Consider the following 18,484-nt stretch of genomic DNA (forward strand, 5'->3'; position numbering starts at 1 on the left):
GTACAAGTATTGCAGACAATCCGCACTTGGGATGGGCGCCCAGCATCCACTACAGACTACGAGAAATAGATTTATCGGTAAGTAAAATCTTATTTTCTCTAACGTCCTAGTGGATGCTGGGGACTCCGTCAGGACCATGGGGATTATACCAAAGCTCCCAAACGGGCGGGAGAGTGCGGATGACTCTGCAGCACCGAATGAGAGAACTCCAGGTCCTCTTTAGCCAGGGTATCAAATTTGTAGAATTTTACAAATGTGTTCTCCCCCGACCACGTAGCTGCTCGGCAGAGTTGTAATGCCGAGACCCCTCGGGCAGCCGCCCAGGATGAGCCCACCTTCCTTGTGGAATGGGCCTTGACAGATTTAGGCTGTGGCAGGCCTGCCACAGAATGTGCAAGTTGAATTGTGCTACAAATCCAACGAGCAATCGTCTGCTTAGAAGCAGGAGCACCCAGCTTGTTGGGTGCATACAGTATAAACAGCGAGTCAGATTTTCTGACTCCAGCTGTCCTTGAAATATATATTTTCAATGCCCTGACAACGTCCAGCAACTTGGAATCCTCCAAATCGCTAGTAGCCGCAGGCACCACAATAGGCTGGTTCAGGTGAAACGCTACCACCTTAGGCAGAAAATGAGGACGCGTCCGCAGTTCTGCCCTGTCCGAATGGAAAATCAGATATGGGCTTTTATACGATAAAGCCGCCAATTCTGACACTCTCCTGGCTGAAGCCAGGGCCAGTAGCATGGTTACTTTCCATGTAAGATATTTCAAATCCGCCGATTTGAGTGGCTCAAACCAATGGGATTTGAGAAAATCCAAAACTACATTAAGGTCCCACGGAGCCACTGGGGGCACAAACGGGGGCTGTATATGTAGTACTCCTTTTACAAAAGTCTGGACTTCAGGAACTGAAGCCAATTCTTTCTGGAAGAAAATCGACAGGGCCGAAATTTGAACCTTAATGGACCCCAACTTGAGGCCCATAGACAATCCTGTTTGCAGGAAATGTAGGAATCGACCCAATTGAAATTCCTCCGTGGGGGCCTTCCTGGCCTCACACCACGCAACATATTTTCTCCAAATGCGGTGATAATGTTGTGCAGTCACCTCCTTCCTGGCTTTAACCAGTGTAGGAATGACCTCTTCTGGAATGCCTTTTTCCCTTAGAATTCGGCGTTCAACCGCCACGCCGTCAAACGCAGCCGCGGTAAGTCTTGGAATAGACACGGTCCCTGCTGAATCAGGTCCCGTCTTAGAGGTAGAGGCCACGGATTTTCCGTGAGCATCTCCTGAAGTTCCGGGTACCAAGTTCTTCTTGGCCAATCCGGAGCCACGAGTATCGTTCTTACTCCCCTTTGCCGTATAATTCTCAGTACTTTGGGTATGAGAGGCAGAGGAGGAAACACATACACTGACTGGAACACCCACGGTGTTACCAGAGCGTCCACAGCTATTGCCTGAGGGTCTCTTGACCTGGCGCAATACCTGTCCAGTTTTTTGTTGAGGCGAGACGCCATCATATCCACCTTTGGTTTTTCCCAACGGTTCACAATCATGTGGAAGACTTCTGGATGAAGTCCCCACTCTCCCGGGTGTAGATCGTGTCTGCTGAGGAAGTCTGCTTCCCAGTTGTCCACTCCCGGAATGAACACTGCTGACAGTGCTATCACATGATCTTCCGCCCAGCGAAGAATCCTTGCAGCTTCTGCCATTGCTCTCCTGCTTCTTGTGCCGCCCTGTCTGTTTACGTGGGCGACTGCCGTGATGTTGTCCGACTGGATCAACACCGGCTGACCCTGAAGCAGGGGTTTTGCCAGGCTTAGAGCATTGTAAATCGCAATTAGCTCCAGTATATTTATGTGAAGAGACATCTCCAGGCTTGACCATACTCCCTGGAAGTTTCTTCCCTGTGTGACCGCTCCCCAGCCTCTCAGACTGGCATCCGTGGTCACCAGGACCCAGTCCTGTATGCCGAATCTGCGGCCTTCTAACAGATGAGCACTCTGCAACCACCACAGAAGAGACACCCTTGTCCTTGGCGATAAGGTTATCCGCTGATGCATCTGCAGATGCGATCCGGACCATTTGTCCAGCAGATCGCACTGAAAAGTTCGTGCGTGGAATCTGCCGAATGGGATTGCTTCGTAAGAAGCCACCATCTTTCCCAGGACTCTTGTGCATTGATGCACAGACACTTTTCCTGGTTTTAGGAGGTTCCTGACAAGTTCGGATAACTCCTTGGCTTTCTCCTCCGGAAGAAACACCTTTTTCTGAACCGTGTCCAGAATCATTCCCAGGAACAGCAGACGTGTTGTCGGGGTCAACTGAGATTTTGGAAAATTCAGAATCCACCCGTGTTGTTGCAGCACTACTTGGGTTAGTGCTACTCCGTCCTCCAGCTGTTCTCTGGACCTTGCCCTTATCAGGAGATCGTCCAAGTAAGGGATAATTAATACGCCTCTTCTTCGCAGAAGAATCATCATTTCGGCCATTACCTTGGTAAAGACCCGAGGTGCCGTGGACAATCCAAACGGCAGCGTCTGAAACTGATAATGACAGTTTTGCACCACGAACCTGAGGTACCCTTGATGTGAAGGGCAAATTGGGACATGCAGGTAAGCATCTTTTATGTCCAGGGACACCATAAAGTCCCCTTCTTCCAGATTCGCTATCACTGCTCTGAGTGATTCCATCTTGAACTTGAATTTTTGTATGTACAGGTTCAAAGATTTCAGATTTAGAATAGGTCTTACCGAGCCGTCCGGCTTCGGTACCACAAATAGCGTAGAGTAATACCCCTTTTCCTGTTGTAGGAGGGGTACCTTGACTATCACCTGCTGAGAAAACAGCTTGTGAATGGCTTCCAATACCGTCGCCCTGTCTGAGGGAGACGTTGGCAAAGCAGACTTTAGGAACCGGCGAGGGGGAGACTTCTCGAATTCCAACCTGTAACCCTGAGATACTACCTGCAGGATCCAGGGGTCCACCTGTGAGCAAGCCCACTGCGCGCTGAAATTCTTGAGTCGACCCCCCACCGTTCCTGAGTCCGCTTGTAAAGCCCCAGCGTCATGCTGAGGGCTTTGCAGAACCCGCGGAGGGCTTCTGTTTCTGGGAAGGAGCTGCTTGCTGCCCTCTCTTACCCTTTCCTCTGCCTCGGGGCAGATATGACTGTCCTTTTGCCCGCTTCTTATAGGACCGAAAGGACTGCGGCTGAAAAGACGGTGTCTTTTTCTGTTGGGAGGGGGTCTGAGGTAAAAAGGTGGATTTCCCGGCAGTTGCCGTGGCCACCAAATCCGATAGACCGACGCCAAATAATTCCTCCCCTTTATACGGCAATACTTCCATATGCCGTTTGGAATCCGCATCACCTGACCACTGTCGTGTCCATAAACTTCTTCTGGAAGATATGGACATCGCACTTACTCTCGATGCCAGAGTGCAAATATCCCTCTGAGCATCTCGCATATAAAGAAAAGCATCCTTTAATTGCTCTAAAGTCTGTAAAATACTGTCCCTATCCAGGGTATCAATATTTTCAGTCAGGGAATCCGACCAGACCACCCCAGCACTGCACATCCAGGCTGAGGCGATGGCTGGTCGCAGTATAACACCAGTATGTGTGTATATACTTTTTAGGGTAGTTTCCAGCCTCCTATCAGCTGGATCCTTGAGGGCGGCCGTATCAGGAGACGGTAACGCCACTTGTTTTGATAAGCGTGTGAGCGCCTTATCCACCTTAGGGGGTGTTTCCCAGCGCGCCCTAACCTCTGGCGGGAAAGGGTATAATGCCAATAACTTTTTTGAAATTAGCACTTTTCTATCTGGGTTAACCCACGCTTCATCACATACATCATTCAATTCCTCTGATTCAGGAAAAACTACAGGTAGTTTTTTCACCCCCCACATAATACCCCTTTTTGTGGTACTTGTAGTATCAGAGATATGCAAAGCCTCCTTCATTGCCGTGATCATATAACGTGTGGCCCTACTGGAAAATACGTTTGTTTCTTCACCGTCGACACTAGATTCAGTGTCCGTGTCTGGGTCTGTGTCGACCGACTGAGGTAAAGGGCGTTTTACAGCCCCTGACGGTGTCTGAGACGCCTGGGCAGGTACTAACTGGTTTTCCGGCCGTCTCATGTCGTCAACTGATTTTTGTAATGTGCTGACATTATCACGTAATTCCATAAACAAAGCCATCCATTCCGGTGTCGACTCCCTGGGGGGTGACATCACCATTACCGGCAATTGCTCTGCCTCCACACCAACATCGTCCTCATACATGTCGACACACACGTACCGACACACAGCAGACACACAGGGAATGCTCTATTGAAGACAGGACCCCACTAGCCCTTTGGGGAGACAGAGGGAGAGTTTGCCAGCACACACCCAAGCGCTATAATATATATATGGGAACAACCCTATATAAGTGTTGTATCCTTATAGCAGCTTAAATATAGTAATATCGCCAAAAAAAGTGCCCCCCCTCTCTGTTTTACCCTGTTTCTGTAGTGCAGTGCAGGGGAGAGTCCTGGGAGCCTTCCTCACAGCGGAGCTGAGCAGGAAAATGGCGCTGTGTGCTGAGGAGAATAAGCCCCGCCCCCTATTTCGGCGGGCTCTTCTCCGGAGTTTGTGAGATCTGGCAGGGGTTAAATACATCCATATAGCCTCAAGGGCTATATGTGATGTATTTTTTAGCCATAAAAAGGTATTATACATTGCTGCCCAGGGCGCCCCCCCAGCGCCCTGCACCCTCCGTGACCGCTGTGTGAAGTGTGCTGACAACAATGGCGCACAGCTGCAGTGCTGTGCGCTACCTCAGGAAGACTGAAAAGTCTTCTGCCGCCTGCTTCTGGACCTCTTCCATCTTCGGCATCTGCAAGGGGGGTCGGCGGCGCGGCTCCGGGACCGGACTCCATGGCTGGGCCTGTGTTCGATCCCTCTGGAGCTAATGGTGTCCAGTAGCCTAAGAAGCCAATCCATCCTGCACGCAGGTGAGTTGACTTCTCTCCCCTAAGTCCCTCGATGCAGTGAGCCTGTTGCCAGCAGGACTCACTGAAAATAAAAAACCTAAAAACTTTTTCTAAGCAGCTCTTTAGGAGAGCCACCTAGATTGCACCCTGCTCGGACGGGCACAAAAACCTAACTGAGGCTTGGAGGAGGGTCATAGGGGGAGGAGCCAGTGCACACCACCTGATCCTAAAGCTTTATTTTTGGGCCCTGTCTCCTGCGGAGCCGCTAATCCCCATGGTCCTGACGGAGTCCCCAGCATCCACTAGGACGTTAGAGAAATAATTATATTACAGCAATTCAATAAAACATGTCAAGAGAGGTAATGTCAACCATAAGCAATTGTCAAGAGGCAAAAAAAACACAAAAACAAATAAAACCAACAAAATGTCACTTGAAATTATTACTTACAGCTTTGGGGTTAACCTCTGTAGCTATGAGCCGTAAAAGGCAGCTCAGACGACTCTGTTTGTGGTATGGAGGAGAGTCTGAGTCATCTGAGCTGCTGGGGTCCATCCACTCGTACTCCAACTGCAATTTGCCTGGTTTGCCCAGCATGAGGTAGACCTCAGCTAGTGTCAGATTCTCTGTAGTCCGTTCATTCCAGCCTTCCTGACGTAACTGCTCTGCGAGCTGGTTAGAGTTGTCTTTGGGATCCTTGGATGAACTACTCTGCTCCTTCATCTGAATGTCCAGTGCTGGAGTTTGTGTAGTGCAATTATCCTGCTGGGTGCTTTCAGTCTGCATGTCTGCTTTCTCTTGGTTCGGAGAAGCTGCTTCTCCAGAATCTCTGGGGGGCGTTTCTGGGGACAAGGGAGAAAACGCCACAGCGTTGTCTGTTGAATGACTTCCCTCCGAAATAATAAGGTCTTGGTAAGACTTTAGATAGTTAGGAAAAGGGTCATTTATGGAGAGTTCTGCTACAATAGTTAGCTGACTGCCACATACTTTGCTGGGTGCTGGAGGACTTGCTGAAGTATCCATATTTTCTGGGGGAGCTTCATCAGGGGTCTTTGGACCATATGGCACCACTTCAGGTGACACATTTTCCACAGAACCGTTCTCTGTTGCGATACTGGTGGACACTTCCACCTTGTTTGCTTGTTTAGCATCTGTGCTGCCTCGTGGGTACTTTAGTTGCACCCGAGCTGTCCCTTGTCCTGTTTGAATGCCTAGGATCTGAGCAGGGAGCAGCAGGTGAGTGTCCTTTGAGCCCTGTTTGCACTTGCCAGACTCCTGCCAATGGACTGTACAGTAGGTTTTGGAATGGACCACCCTGGCAACTCCCGGTAAAGGAGACAATTGTGCAGTTTCTGGCGGGAAGAGGTACAGTAACTCTGTTGAGTCCTGGGGCTCCCCCTCTGCTTGCTGGTGATCCTCCAAAGTTTTCCTCTGAGAGAGCTGGTATAGGAAACTTAGCAGAATGAAGAAACCAACCACTGTTTTCTGTTGTGTAGAACTCATGTATATGTAGGTGTTATACATCCTCATGAGATTGTTTATACTAGCATGTGTTATGAGTATTTGTAATAATCAACTGTTGAGCCATTATTTTTTTTGTGCCCAAAATATACTATTATAGATTACTGTTCAGACATCTACAGTCACATCCCTTCCATAAAACTGGAACAATGAAGCTTTAACAACCTTCCACCCTGCACCCTTCTTTCACCTGTTCTTCATTCTGTATCTATTGGGTCTATTTACTAAGCTTTGGATAGAGGTCAAGTACCAGCCAATTGGCTCCTGTCATTTTTCAAACCCAGCCTGTGAAATGGCAGTTAGGAGTTAGGAGCCGATTGGCTGGGCCTTCATCTCCGTCGACTTTATCTCCATCCAAGGCTTAAGTAAATAGACCCCTATTTTTGCAATCCATAATAGTAACAGATCCCAATAGGAAGGTGCACTCAGTATGCCAACCTATTTGCCCTGGATTATCAAATTGTTTGCCCTGCATCCGGTTTGATAAATGTACCGGTGTGTGATCTACCTGCATATTGTATTTAAAATAAAAAACAACTGACAAAAAAACTAAATAAACCAGAAAAAAAAAACTATAGTGTGTGTGTGTGTGTGTGTGTGTGTGTGTGTGTGTGTGTGTGTGTGTGTGTGTGTGTGTGTGTGTGTGTATATATATATATATATATATATATATAAAATTATTATTATTATTTATTTATGTTTAAGGGCAAATTGTAAATTTTGACCACTCATTCCACTATGTGGTAGATGAAAACTACCATCAGAAAAGGGGCTTAGTGCGGATCACTTAGTGTCATACAATCAGTCTGGATACCAGAAATGGCACTTGCCTATAAGATTACAAATCTTCAATGCAGACAATACAGAATTGTGCTGGAACCACATAATACCAATCTCACCTCTGGGACATATGAGATGTAATAACAGGGAGAAGACATCATATCTGTAATCAATCATTATTACTACAATAAAGGATACAATGCGAACTTCCTGCAGTGCCCACTTTTGCTTGAGAAACGCAATAAGGCTGGAGACTTTTCTGTGTAGTTCTACCATCATCCTGAGAGAAAGAATAGAGAAACATAGAATGTGACGGCAGATAAGAATCCCTTCGCCCATTTAGTCTGCCCCTTTTTCTATTATCCTTTTGCTAACTTCATCCCTATTTGCTCCTTAGATCTTTGTAAGGATATTCTTATGCATATCACAAGCATGTTTAAATTGCTGTCTTAGGGGATAATTCAGACCTGATCACTCGCTATTTTTTGCAGCGTTGCGACCAGTCGCCGCCTATAGGGGAGTGTATTTTTGCTTTGCAAGTGTGCGAACGCATGTGCAGCCGAGTGGTACAACAAAGTTTTGTGCAGTTTCTGAGTTTCCCAGAACTTACTCAGCCGCTGCGATCACTTCAGCCTGTCCGGGCCCGGAATTGACGTCAGACACCCACCCTGCAAATGCTTGGACAGTCCTGTGTTTTTCCAAACACTCCCAGAAAATGGTCAGTTGCTACCCACAAACGCCATCTTCCTGTCAATTTCCCTGCGATCGGCTGTGCGAATGTATTCTTTGTTAAATCCATCGCACAGCAACGATCCACTTTGTACCCGTAAGACGCGCCTACGCATGACAGTGAATACGCATGCACAGTTCTGACTTGATCGCTGCGCAGTGAAAAAACCTAGCGTGCGATCAGGTCTGAATTACTCCCTTAGCCTCTACCACCTCTGACAGTAGGCTATTCCACTTATCCACTACCCTTTCTGTGAAGTAATTTATCCCCAAATTTCCTTTGAACCTCCCTCCAGTCTCAGTGCATGTCCTCGTGTTCTAATACTTATTTTCCTTTGAAGAATGTTTCCCTCCTGGACCTTGTTAAAACCCTTGATATATTTGATAGTTTCTATCATGTCCCCCCTTTCCCTTCTCTGCTCCAAACTATACATGTTAAGATCTTTTAGTCTTTCCAGTTAAAGTTTATAGGCAATGCACCATTTTAGTTGCACTTCTTTGTCCAATGTATTTATATCCTTCTGGAGATATGGCCTCCAGAACTTAACACAGTTTTCTAGGTGGTGTCAAAATCGCAGGAACATGGCGATCGTTCGGGAGTGGGGGAGGATAGGGAGTGGCAGCAAAAATGCAAGCAAATCGCGACCGTTTGGGGAGGGGAGGGGAGGTTGAGTTTGCGTGTTTCTCTAAATCAGGCCCAATGTCCTGGCTAAAGTGGAATCTCATTACTACTTCTGGTTGAAAAGACGGGGCCTCGTCAGCAAGAAACGCTAACAGAGGAGAACTGCATGACAGAGTTGACAATTCTGAAACAGCCTAAGCTACAGGATGGCCAGCAAGGAAATCTTCCAGGGAAGGTACTGCACCCTCAACAGCTCAAACAGGGGCTTTTGGAGAGCCTGAAAGACTAAGGTCAAGTCCAAGTGGTATAACGTAGGCAGGACATAGGCCCTAATTCAGAGTTGATCGCAGCAGCAAATCTGTTAGCAGTTGGGCAAAACAATGTGCATTGCAGGGGAGGGGGGGGGTGCAGATATGACATGTGCAGAGAGAGTTAGATTTGGGTGGGGTGTGTTCACACTGAAATCTAAATTGCAGTGTAAAAATAAAGCAGCCTGCACAGAAAAAAAATAACCCACCTGCAGTGCATATGGTTTTGCCCAACTGCTAACAAATTTGATGCTGCGATCAACTCTGAATTACCCCCATTGGGGAGAATTCAAATGTTTGAATAGTCAATTGGGTGTCTGTTTTTTCCTATCTAATAGACAGGAAAAAACAGACACCCAACCAACTTTACAAACATTTGAATTCCCCCCATAGTGTGGAACCTGCCTTTTGAACAGCCTGTATGAAGGAAAGGCAGTGTAAAAGACTGAACAGGAAAGCAGGAACCCTCTATGGCAACCAACCCCATACAATGTACGCCTTCCAGGTTGGGCGACTGAAGCCACCATACTAGATACAGGTGGCTTTGAGTGGACAAGTAACAAATCTACTAGTACAGCCGTGGATCGGCACTGGACCAAGCTCACCAGGATTTGTAGCTGAAGAGGCCTTGACGGAATCAAATGTACGATAATCAATATTTAACAAAAAATTGTATGTACAAGAAACTTTATACAATGCGAGTCAGGAGGGGGGGCTTTCTGTACAAGTTACCATTATAAAATGAAACAACCCAGAAGAATAGAGTTGAAACCCTCCTAGATAATTTGGATTAATGGTCTGTATTAATCCATGTTTTCATACCTCAGACGTGGATTTTGTGCCAGGCTTTGCACACGAACCCAAGCCTGATTGTTGCGGGGCTGAAGTTCAACAGGTACTTTTAGGGGCAGTCGCACTGGTTTCTGGTCTTCTTCATCACTCAGACCTGGTCATAAAACATTATTACATAGCAAAATGCCTCAATTAACCTCCTGCTGCTAAATGCAGAGAGGGGAGAAGAGATCGATAGGGTGCACACTTAAATTGATAAAACATCACTTTTATTAATATAAGGATTAAAAATCCCGAATTCTGGTTGTGAACTATTACAGAGAAACAGAGGTTAAACTCAAACAAAAACGCAGTATGCAGTAACAAACAGTAAGAAATGTGTGTGCATGCATATTACCAGCTAACCAGGAGACACCGTCTGCAACACATTGATATCAGAGGTACTTAATCCAGGGTCATACATACAGGTCAGTACATGGCAGATGCCCCCATTATCTGTGTGGCTAACAGTTTCACTAATATCATCAAACAAAAAACATTGCAAACAATAACTGTTGTTACCTAGATGGTCATGCTTATCCAGGTAAGCCTTAGTAAGTACTGCAATGGCTATTCATTTCCTTTGATCCCTCACCGCCCCCCACCCCCCACCTCCCTCCACTTTAGCAAAGCGTGAGAACTAGAAGACACAGAGGACTGCAAGACTGTGAAAGTGGGTATTATGGTATAAGGAGTTGATTGCTCACAGCAGTACGACTGTAACTACGTTAGGAAAACTAAAGCTAAAAGATCCAACTGGGTAAACGTGAGAAATTGGCCAATGACATAATTAAGTACTATATAAAATATGAAGGCGTGCTGAACACGGCTTCCCAATACATCTATTTATCTGTAGTTTTCCATTTCACCTGGAGACATGGGAATGTCATATCATTATGACATTACACTGCATAAATAACAGATAGTACCTGTCTTCCCTTCTGGGTCGCAGAGCTTCTTCAGTGCTCGGCACATGGGAGCCTTGATCCGTAAGTTCCTACCTTTGTATCGTACTGTAGTCGCCCTGCGAACAGATTATCATTAAAGGGGACAAAATAAATAAAAAGGAGACAAAAACAAAACACTTGTCTGTATATATATATATATATATATATATATATATATATATATATATATATATATATATATACACACACATACATACATACATACATACATACATACATACCATGGAGAATTGAAGTCATTTCAGCATCTCAGGCGTCACTAGTTATCTACCTCCATTCTACTTTGCCTTAGCTCATTTTCATATTGTATTACAGTTCAGTATAAAGTTAAACTACTACAGCTGCGTTCTCTTACACCCCTGTTTCCCATACACCTGAAAAAGTCAGTTCTTCTGCCAATTGCAAGTCTACACAGAAATGTGTTATTTATAGGTTTACTAAATTCAATAAACTCTGTAGCACATTACAACTGAGAAAGGCATATAAATAAAACAAGACTTCGTATTAACCAACAGAGAGTAGAAAGATGGCCACGTTAGTGAACAATCAATAATGGGTACTCTAGTGATAAAAGGGACTTCCTCTTACTGGTCTTTTTTTTTTTTTTTTTCTCCTTAATCCAGATAATGCACCCTTTTACTTTCCTGGGGCAAGAAAAAGACAGTAGACCCGTTGTGATTCCTACCTCTGACTTAAGTTTTTAACTGTAAATTGGTACTTTGATGTTAATGATTGCTCTCCATTATTTTTACTGTGGTTGTTGTTAGAAGAGAGGGATAATCAAAATGTGGGATCTGCCCAAGATTAAGAGCGAGGCTGTGGCATTTCTCCAGTGTAGGGCATTTTGAGCAGTGTCAGGATGTGCCCGAACCTACATGCAGCCAAGTTCTGCTTTGAGACATAGATTTTCTTGTAAGTGCATCAATAAAAATGTCAGGCTTAAGTGAAGCGCCTCCCTCTCTATAACCCGCCTGATCAGCTATTTCTAACGAAGCCCAAGTACAGACGAAGAGGAGTAGTAACAGGAAAAACAACAAGAGGGCAACAGCCCACAACAACTAAACAAACAGAACCAAGCTCAGCATAACCCAAACAAGAAGGCTGAGAGCAACAGCACGGGAAGGGCGTCCAGTGTCACCCATGGAATTATGAGAAAGGGATTTTACTGGCAAGTACAAAAATACTGTTTTCTCCTTCAACAATGAGGGACGCTGGATTACACTGGGACGTCACCAAACAGATTTCACAGGAGGGGACCACGGATGATGCAAGAAACATCTTGTACCCAAAACTAGCCTCCTTGGAAGCAAAGGTGTCAAACTGGAAATGTTTTACAAAGGTATGCACGGTGGAACATGTGGCAGCACTATACACAAGGGAGCAATGGAAACCCCAGCCTGCAGCCCATGAAGCACCCAACGACCGAGTGGAATGAGACAAAACCCGGGAAGGCCCCGACTAACCATAGGCAAGATAAGCATAAGAGATGGTTGCCCGGATCCACTAAGCAAGAGTCTGCTTAGAAGCAGGCCACCCCTGCTTTGTGGCATCATAGATCATAAACAGGTCATCAATCTTCCTTAAGGAAGAAGTGCGATCTACGTAGATCCGCAAGGCACGGACAACATCCAAAAACCGCAATGAGGAATCACCACCACGAAAAACCAGGACCACAATAGGCTGGTTGATGTGTAAACTTAAAACCACCTCCGAAATTCTCCTAGCCGAAACATTGGCCAAGGAACATACTTCAACGCTGCCGATTCAAGTGGTTCAAACAAATTTGATTGCAGAAAACTAAGGACAAGGTTCAGGTCCCATGGAGCCGTAGGAGACAGGAAAGGAGGCGGCAAATGGAGTATCCCTTGCAAGAAAGTTGGCACTTCCGGCAGCAAGGTAAAACATCACTGAAAGACAACCGATAACACAAACACCTGGACCTTAAGAGAACGTAGATATGGGCCTGCATCAAGACCCTTCAGCAGAAAAAGAGAGAGGCATTACAGCTGAATAACACAGTTTACACCAAGCAACATACATCTGCCAAATGCGGAGATAAGTAGCAGCAGACACCGGCTTCCGAGTGGATTCACCGAATCCGGAACACTTCTAAGTCTCAAAATGGAGGCCTCAAAAGCCATGCCGTCAAAAACAAGGCAAGACGGGTTGATGAAACAGACAGTGATGGAACAGGTCAGGACGAAGAGAAAGACGACAGGGTCGGAGTACCACGACGAAGAGGCCAATCCGGCACCACTGGGATCCCATGAACTCGTTCTCACTTGTGGAAATGAAGGAAAGATATAAACTAGGCAGAACGTCCAAAGAATGGACAAAGGCATCCATATCCCTTGTTCTTGCGCAATACAGAGTCTTGCTGATGTGAGATGCCATAAGCTCGAGCTCTGGCAATCCCCAGAGACACCAGAGACTGAAGGACGTCGGGGAGAAGAGACCATTAACCCGGTTGAAGGTCTTGGAGACTTATGTAGTCCGTTTCAGAATTGTCGATTCCAGGAATGAAACTGCTGTCATGGCCGGAACGTGGCTTTGCACCGAGAATGCAGACTCTCTCTTTCATTAGAAGAGGGTTCCTTGTGTCGTCCTGTCGATTTATGTAGGCCACAACCATAGTGCTGTCCAACTAGATTTTCAGCGGATGACCCCGGAGAAGAGATCGATTCACGAGTACTGAATATTGCTCTGAGTTCCAGAACCTTAATTGGACAAAGAACTTCCTTCTTAGACCAGAGGCCATGAAATTGCTTCTGACAAACCCCCAGGCCCTGAGGCTGGCATCTGTAGTTTCCAGGGTCCATTCCCAAATAGAGAACGGACAACCCATGTGGATATGCCCCGAGCCCAACCACCAGAGGAGGGACAGACAAGTCTTTAGAGAAAGGCTGGATCATTCCGGACACGGACAGATGAGGACACTCCATTTGGACAACAGGTCCAGTTGAAATTGCTGTGAATGGAACCTGCCAAAACGGAACAGCCTAGATGACGAATACACACTTGGACAGAGATCTTCCACTTGCTGAGCACCAGACTTACTAAGGACTGGAAAGCCAGGATTTTGTCCCTTGGCAGGAAAACCTTTGGAGCAGCAGTGTTGAAACACATGCCTAGGAACAGCAACATTTGGGATGGAATCAGCTGGGATTTTTTTAAATTCAGTATCCATCCATGTGAGATCAGTGTCTGATGAGTTAAAAGGACTTGAAACCTGAGGATCTCTGGTGACAGAGCCTTGATTAATAGATCGTCGAGCTGAGGAACGATCGCTACTCCTAGTTCCTGAAGCAGAGCTACCATGATTGCCATTACTTTGGTAAACACAAGAGGTGTTGATGACAGACCAAAGGCGAGGGCTAAGAACTGGAAGTGTAAGTCCCCGATTGCAAAACTCAGAAAGGCCTGGTGAGGTTCCCAAATGGAAATACAGAGATATGAATCCCGAATGACTAGTAATACCATGAACTTGCCAACCAACATGCTCGCAATCACTGAGCACAGGGATTCCAGCTTGAACTTTTATATACTCGAGATGCACATTCAGAGACTTGAGGTACAGGATAGAAAAGCCATCCCATGCAGCTGAGGAAAGAAGCTTTTGTACAGTCTGAGATAAGGACATCCGCATTTGAAGACAGACTGAGACAACTGTGGTAAAAAAATCTCTGCATGGAGGACCTACAAACTGCATCTTGTACCCTACCAACAGAATGTCCCGAACCCAAGCATCTGAATATGTCTTGAACCAAGTGTCCTGAAAACGAAGATGACTGCCCATCACAGGGTCTCCTCAGTGGGCAGGAAGTCCATCATGCCAGGGGCTTGTCTTATGGTTTTGGGACTGGATGACGAGAATGCCAAGCATGGCGACCGTGGGTTCTTCTAACCTTGGAGGTGGAAAATTGACCTCTTCTCCCTTGAAACCGCACCTTATTGGAGGATCGAAAGGGAAGAAAATATGGACCAGAATAAGGTTTCTTTGGAGCTGAAGAAGACGGGAGAAAAGGGGAGCGTGGCCTGACTACTGAGAGTAAGGAACACGTTTGTCCTGAGCTCCCCTTCCCAAGAGGCTTAAATACCCTAGAACAGGCATTCCCAACCATGGTCCTCAAGGCACACCAACAGTGCAGGTTTTAGTGATATCCAGGCTTCAGCACAGATGCTTAAATCAAAATAACTGAGGTACTAATTAAGTCTCCTGTGTTCAAGCCTGGATATCACTAAAACCAGGACTGTTAGTGTGCCTTGAGGACCGTGGTTGGGAAACACTGCCCTAGATCATCCCCACCTCAGCCCATTAAGTGCCCCTGCTGACAGCCTTCCCCCTAAACCAACCAGTGGGGTGTCCGGACTGCGGCTACGGAGTCGGGGAGCAACTTATAGGAACTCCTGCAGATTGTGGACCGTCCACTCCCTCCAGCCTGGGACCTCGATTTTGGGCCGGATCCGGCGCGACTCCCTGGCGCCCCGCACGCAGCGGTTCACACGTCTTGGCCGGCCACCACGAGCCCCACTTACCGCCGGACCCACCGGACTTGTCCCACCGGCCTCCACAGCTGCCTCCGCTCACCCGCTTTGTCGGCGCTGGGTGCCGCTTCCAATACACGGCTCGTCTGGCGGCCATCTTGGAGAGTGGCAGACGCCCATGGCACGCTCCACACCGCTGCCTGCATGACTTTGACGGCTGCCCGGCTCTCACTTCACACTGCGGGACTCACACTGCTAGCCGCACTCCTCGTTGGAGGACCCCACTGGACGCTTTCCCGGGCTCTGTATACCTCCACTGGGCTGGTGAGTGCTGCTGTTTCTGTGCCCTGTGCTCCGCTCTCTCCCTCCTCAATTCTCCACCCTCCCCCACGCTGGCCTGGCACATGTCCCCTGTGGCACATCCCCTGAACACCGCTTTGTTGCCTGGAGGCACCAAGCCTATACAATAGGGCACCACTACTGCCTGCCGGGTGTACTGTGTCACTCAGTGTGGCTGAAGAGTTATTCCTACTCCTATTTCACCCACAATATATTATTGGGAGCGCACGCAGAAGACGCCTCACCTGATCGATTAGCTCTCAAGGCCCCGGCCGACACACTGATGGGTGTTCGCCGCAGCTGATTAGGGGTACTGTTGTTGTGTGCTTCCCTGAGTAGTGCTGCTCACCTGTGTCCTCCATTCCTATACTACAGTGACTAGTTTCTCACTTCATGTGCTCTCTTCAACTCGCCTGATGATGGTTTTCCTTTAACTCACAAGATGACCTGACCCGAACAAGGGCTCAACTGCACGTCTCTGTGATTAATGTCGACTGCTTCCAATGCAATTATCTTCATGAGACCATAACTGCCATTTTATTAAGGAAAGACCCATAATATCTGTCTCACTCTGCTAAACTTTTTTGTCACGGTATGCCACAGAAGCGCCGGAAGGCCCCTACTTCATCCAAACCCAGTATCATTAGGGCATGGGAAAAAGCCGGTCTGTCCTGAAACAACCGCCTGTGGCAGAAGGTACTCTGACCATGGCCGGTGTCTCTTCTACTGACCCCTCTCTTTCGGCTAATGATGTGATCTCCATAGTTACTAAAACGATACAATCAGAGATGAGATCGTCCCTTGCAGATTTTAAATCGGAACTTGCTGACCTAGGTTCCAGAACGGACACTCTCGAACAGAAGGTAGATGAAATCTGTCAATATCAGAGCGTGATGGACCAATAATTTACGTATCTGCGGGCTGACTTGGAATCATACAAAGACCATCTCGAGGACATTGACAATCGAAATAGGCGGACCAATATCCGCAAACGCAACATCCCAGAAACTGTAACTGCCGACTCACTCTCAGCCTACTTAGAGGACCTTTTTCTTCACCTAGTCCCTGACATTTCTGTGGATCTTCTCCATCTGGACCGGGCCCATAGGGCTTTCCGCCCCAAACCGCCCTCGACTCAACCACCACGGGACGTTATCCTCCGCTTTCATTACTTTAAAACGAAAGAGCAGATCATGACCGCTGTTAGAGGGCTCTCAACGGTCTCCTACTCTGGGTCTCAACTCCAACTTTTTCAGGATTTGGCCCCGTCGACACTTAAGAAACGGAGAGATCTACTGAATGTCACCAAGACTTTGAGAACCCACTCTATCAAATATAAGTGGGGCTTCCCCTTTCAATTACTGGTCACCAGAAATGGTACGACTCACGCTGTTAAGACTCCAGCCCAAGGTTATGACCTGCTGAAGTTGTTTGATGTCCTAGAAGACGTTCCAGAAATATGACGACAATCTGTTTCACCACATAGACCCGTGGCGCCATCCCGGGACTGGTCCACGGCTTAATTGTATTTGTTCAGATGTTATGGAAAGCTATGCTTTACATTTTATTAATGTTAATTCTCTAGGCACTTTTGATGTTCCCTAGTTATGTGTTTGATAATTGCTCTTTAGACAGCTCTGAAGCCTTTTTTTTTTTTTTCTATAAGTTAGACTCCCCTACTGGAGTACTATTATCCGTATATTGAATGATAATTCTTTCTCTTTTCTCGATTCCAGTTGCGCCAGCTCTCTGCTCTTGTCCTCTCCATCATTATTATTAGTTATGAGGACGTGCCTGCTTCACTGCACCTAACTGTCACACTTGCTCTTCTCTATTTCCATATTGTTTATTCTTTCCGTCCTGTCCCCCTTTTTTCTCTCTCGCTGTTCTTATTTCAGGCGTTAATATGTCAATGCATGCCCCTTAGGTCATCTCGTTCTCGTTGTTACCTAGTACGTTCACTAAACTTCATCTGCTGCGAATTTTGTTGTTCTTACTCACCCATGTCTCCAGATGGATGTGTCATAGCGACACTCCTCCTTTCCAATATATAGAAGAAGCAAGTGTTGGTATTTATCTGTGTCCAGGGCGCGTAAAAAAAGAAAAAGGTAATGAAACTTAACACATCCCTTGTCAAATGGGTATATGATGTCTTCTCCAGATTATGCAGGCCTATGAGTTCTTTCGTTCAGGTGAATCTTCTCGTTATAAATGGCTCCCAGTTCATGTCAAAATGGAGAGAAATAAGAGAGAAAAGAAATGTGTAGCACCGTTTACAACAGCTAGAATCGAGAATTCCACACAATGAAAGTTTTTAAGGGCGTACCCCACTCACACAGAAACAAGTAAGTGGGTTCCCGTAAAGGTATCTTTATTGCTAGTTTTTTTTCTCCAATCCCCTCAGGTTAGGTTCACGTAATTAAGCGTGCCTGAATCTCACACCACATGGGGTACTGTAAACACGTAGGGGTAGTGTCTGAGGCAATTTCAATGCGTACCCTCACTTACACAGAGCAAAGCCAGAACATTCATATAACGGTTTCTTTATATCAACAAAAATCCTCAGGTGCGTACCCCAACTCACTCAGTAAACGATGAATGACTCCTATAAAGGTTTCTTTAAATAGATTCACTGGTATCCCTTTGGTGGATCCACAAGAGGAAAAGGAACTCTTTCTCCCAAATGCCAGACCAGAGTCATGAAAAAAATCCTTCTTTCTAAAACAGGTTTTTTATTCCAGACATAGTCCAAATTCATACAAAGAAATCACCACACATGGTGACAGAAAAAATAAAAAAGTAAAAATTTAAAAGTACAATAAAAATTCCAAAGGCAAAATTTGAGATAATAATCGGCGTGATTATTCCCTTTTTCCAGAAAACTACTCACAGTACAGTCGTCCGGAATTTTTATTGTACTTTTAA

The 18,484-nt window shown here is 46.4% G+C and overlaps 1 protein-coding gene across 2 annotated transcripts in view; it reads right to left on the reverse strand.

Moving 5' to 3' along the window:
• Nucleotides 1–18,484, reverse strand: part of CRAMP1 (cramped chromatin regulator homolog 1) — a 167,607-nt gene that overhangs the window by 71,981 nt on the left and 77,142 nt on the right. For both annotated transcript variants that reach the window (XM_063934661.1, XM_063934660.1), the window contains exons 7-10: nt 10,697–10,791; nt 9,759–9,882; nt 7,476–7,557; nt 5,427–6,407 (exon numbers count right to left, since the gene is read on the reverse strand). In XM_063934661.1, the coding sequence (XP_063790731.1) occupies nt 5,427–6,407; nt 7,476–7,557; nt 9,759–9,882; nt 10,697–10,791 (1,282 nt within the window). The remainder of the gene's footprint in view (nt 1–5,426; nt 6,408–7,475; nt 7,558–9,758; nt 9,883–10,696; nt 10,792–18,484) is intronic.

Source organism: Pseudophryne corroboree, chromosome 7 (genome assembly GCF_028390025.1).
Source record: "Pseudophryne corroboree isolate aPseCor3 chromosome 7, aPseCor3.hap2, whole genome shotgun sequence".
Lineage (NCBI taxonomy): Eukaryota > Metazoa > Chordata > Amphibia > Anura > Myobatrachidae > Pseudophryne > Pseudophryne corroboree.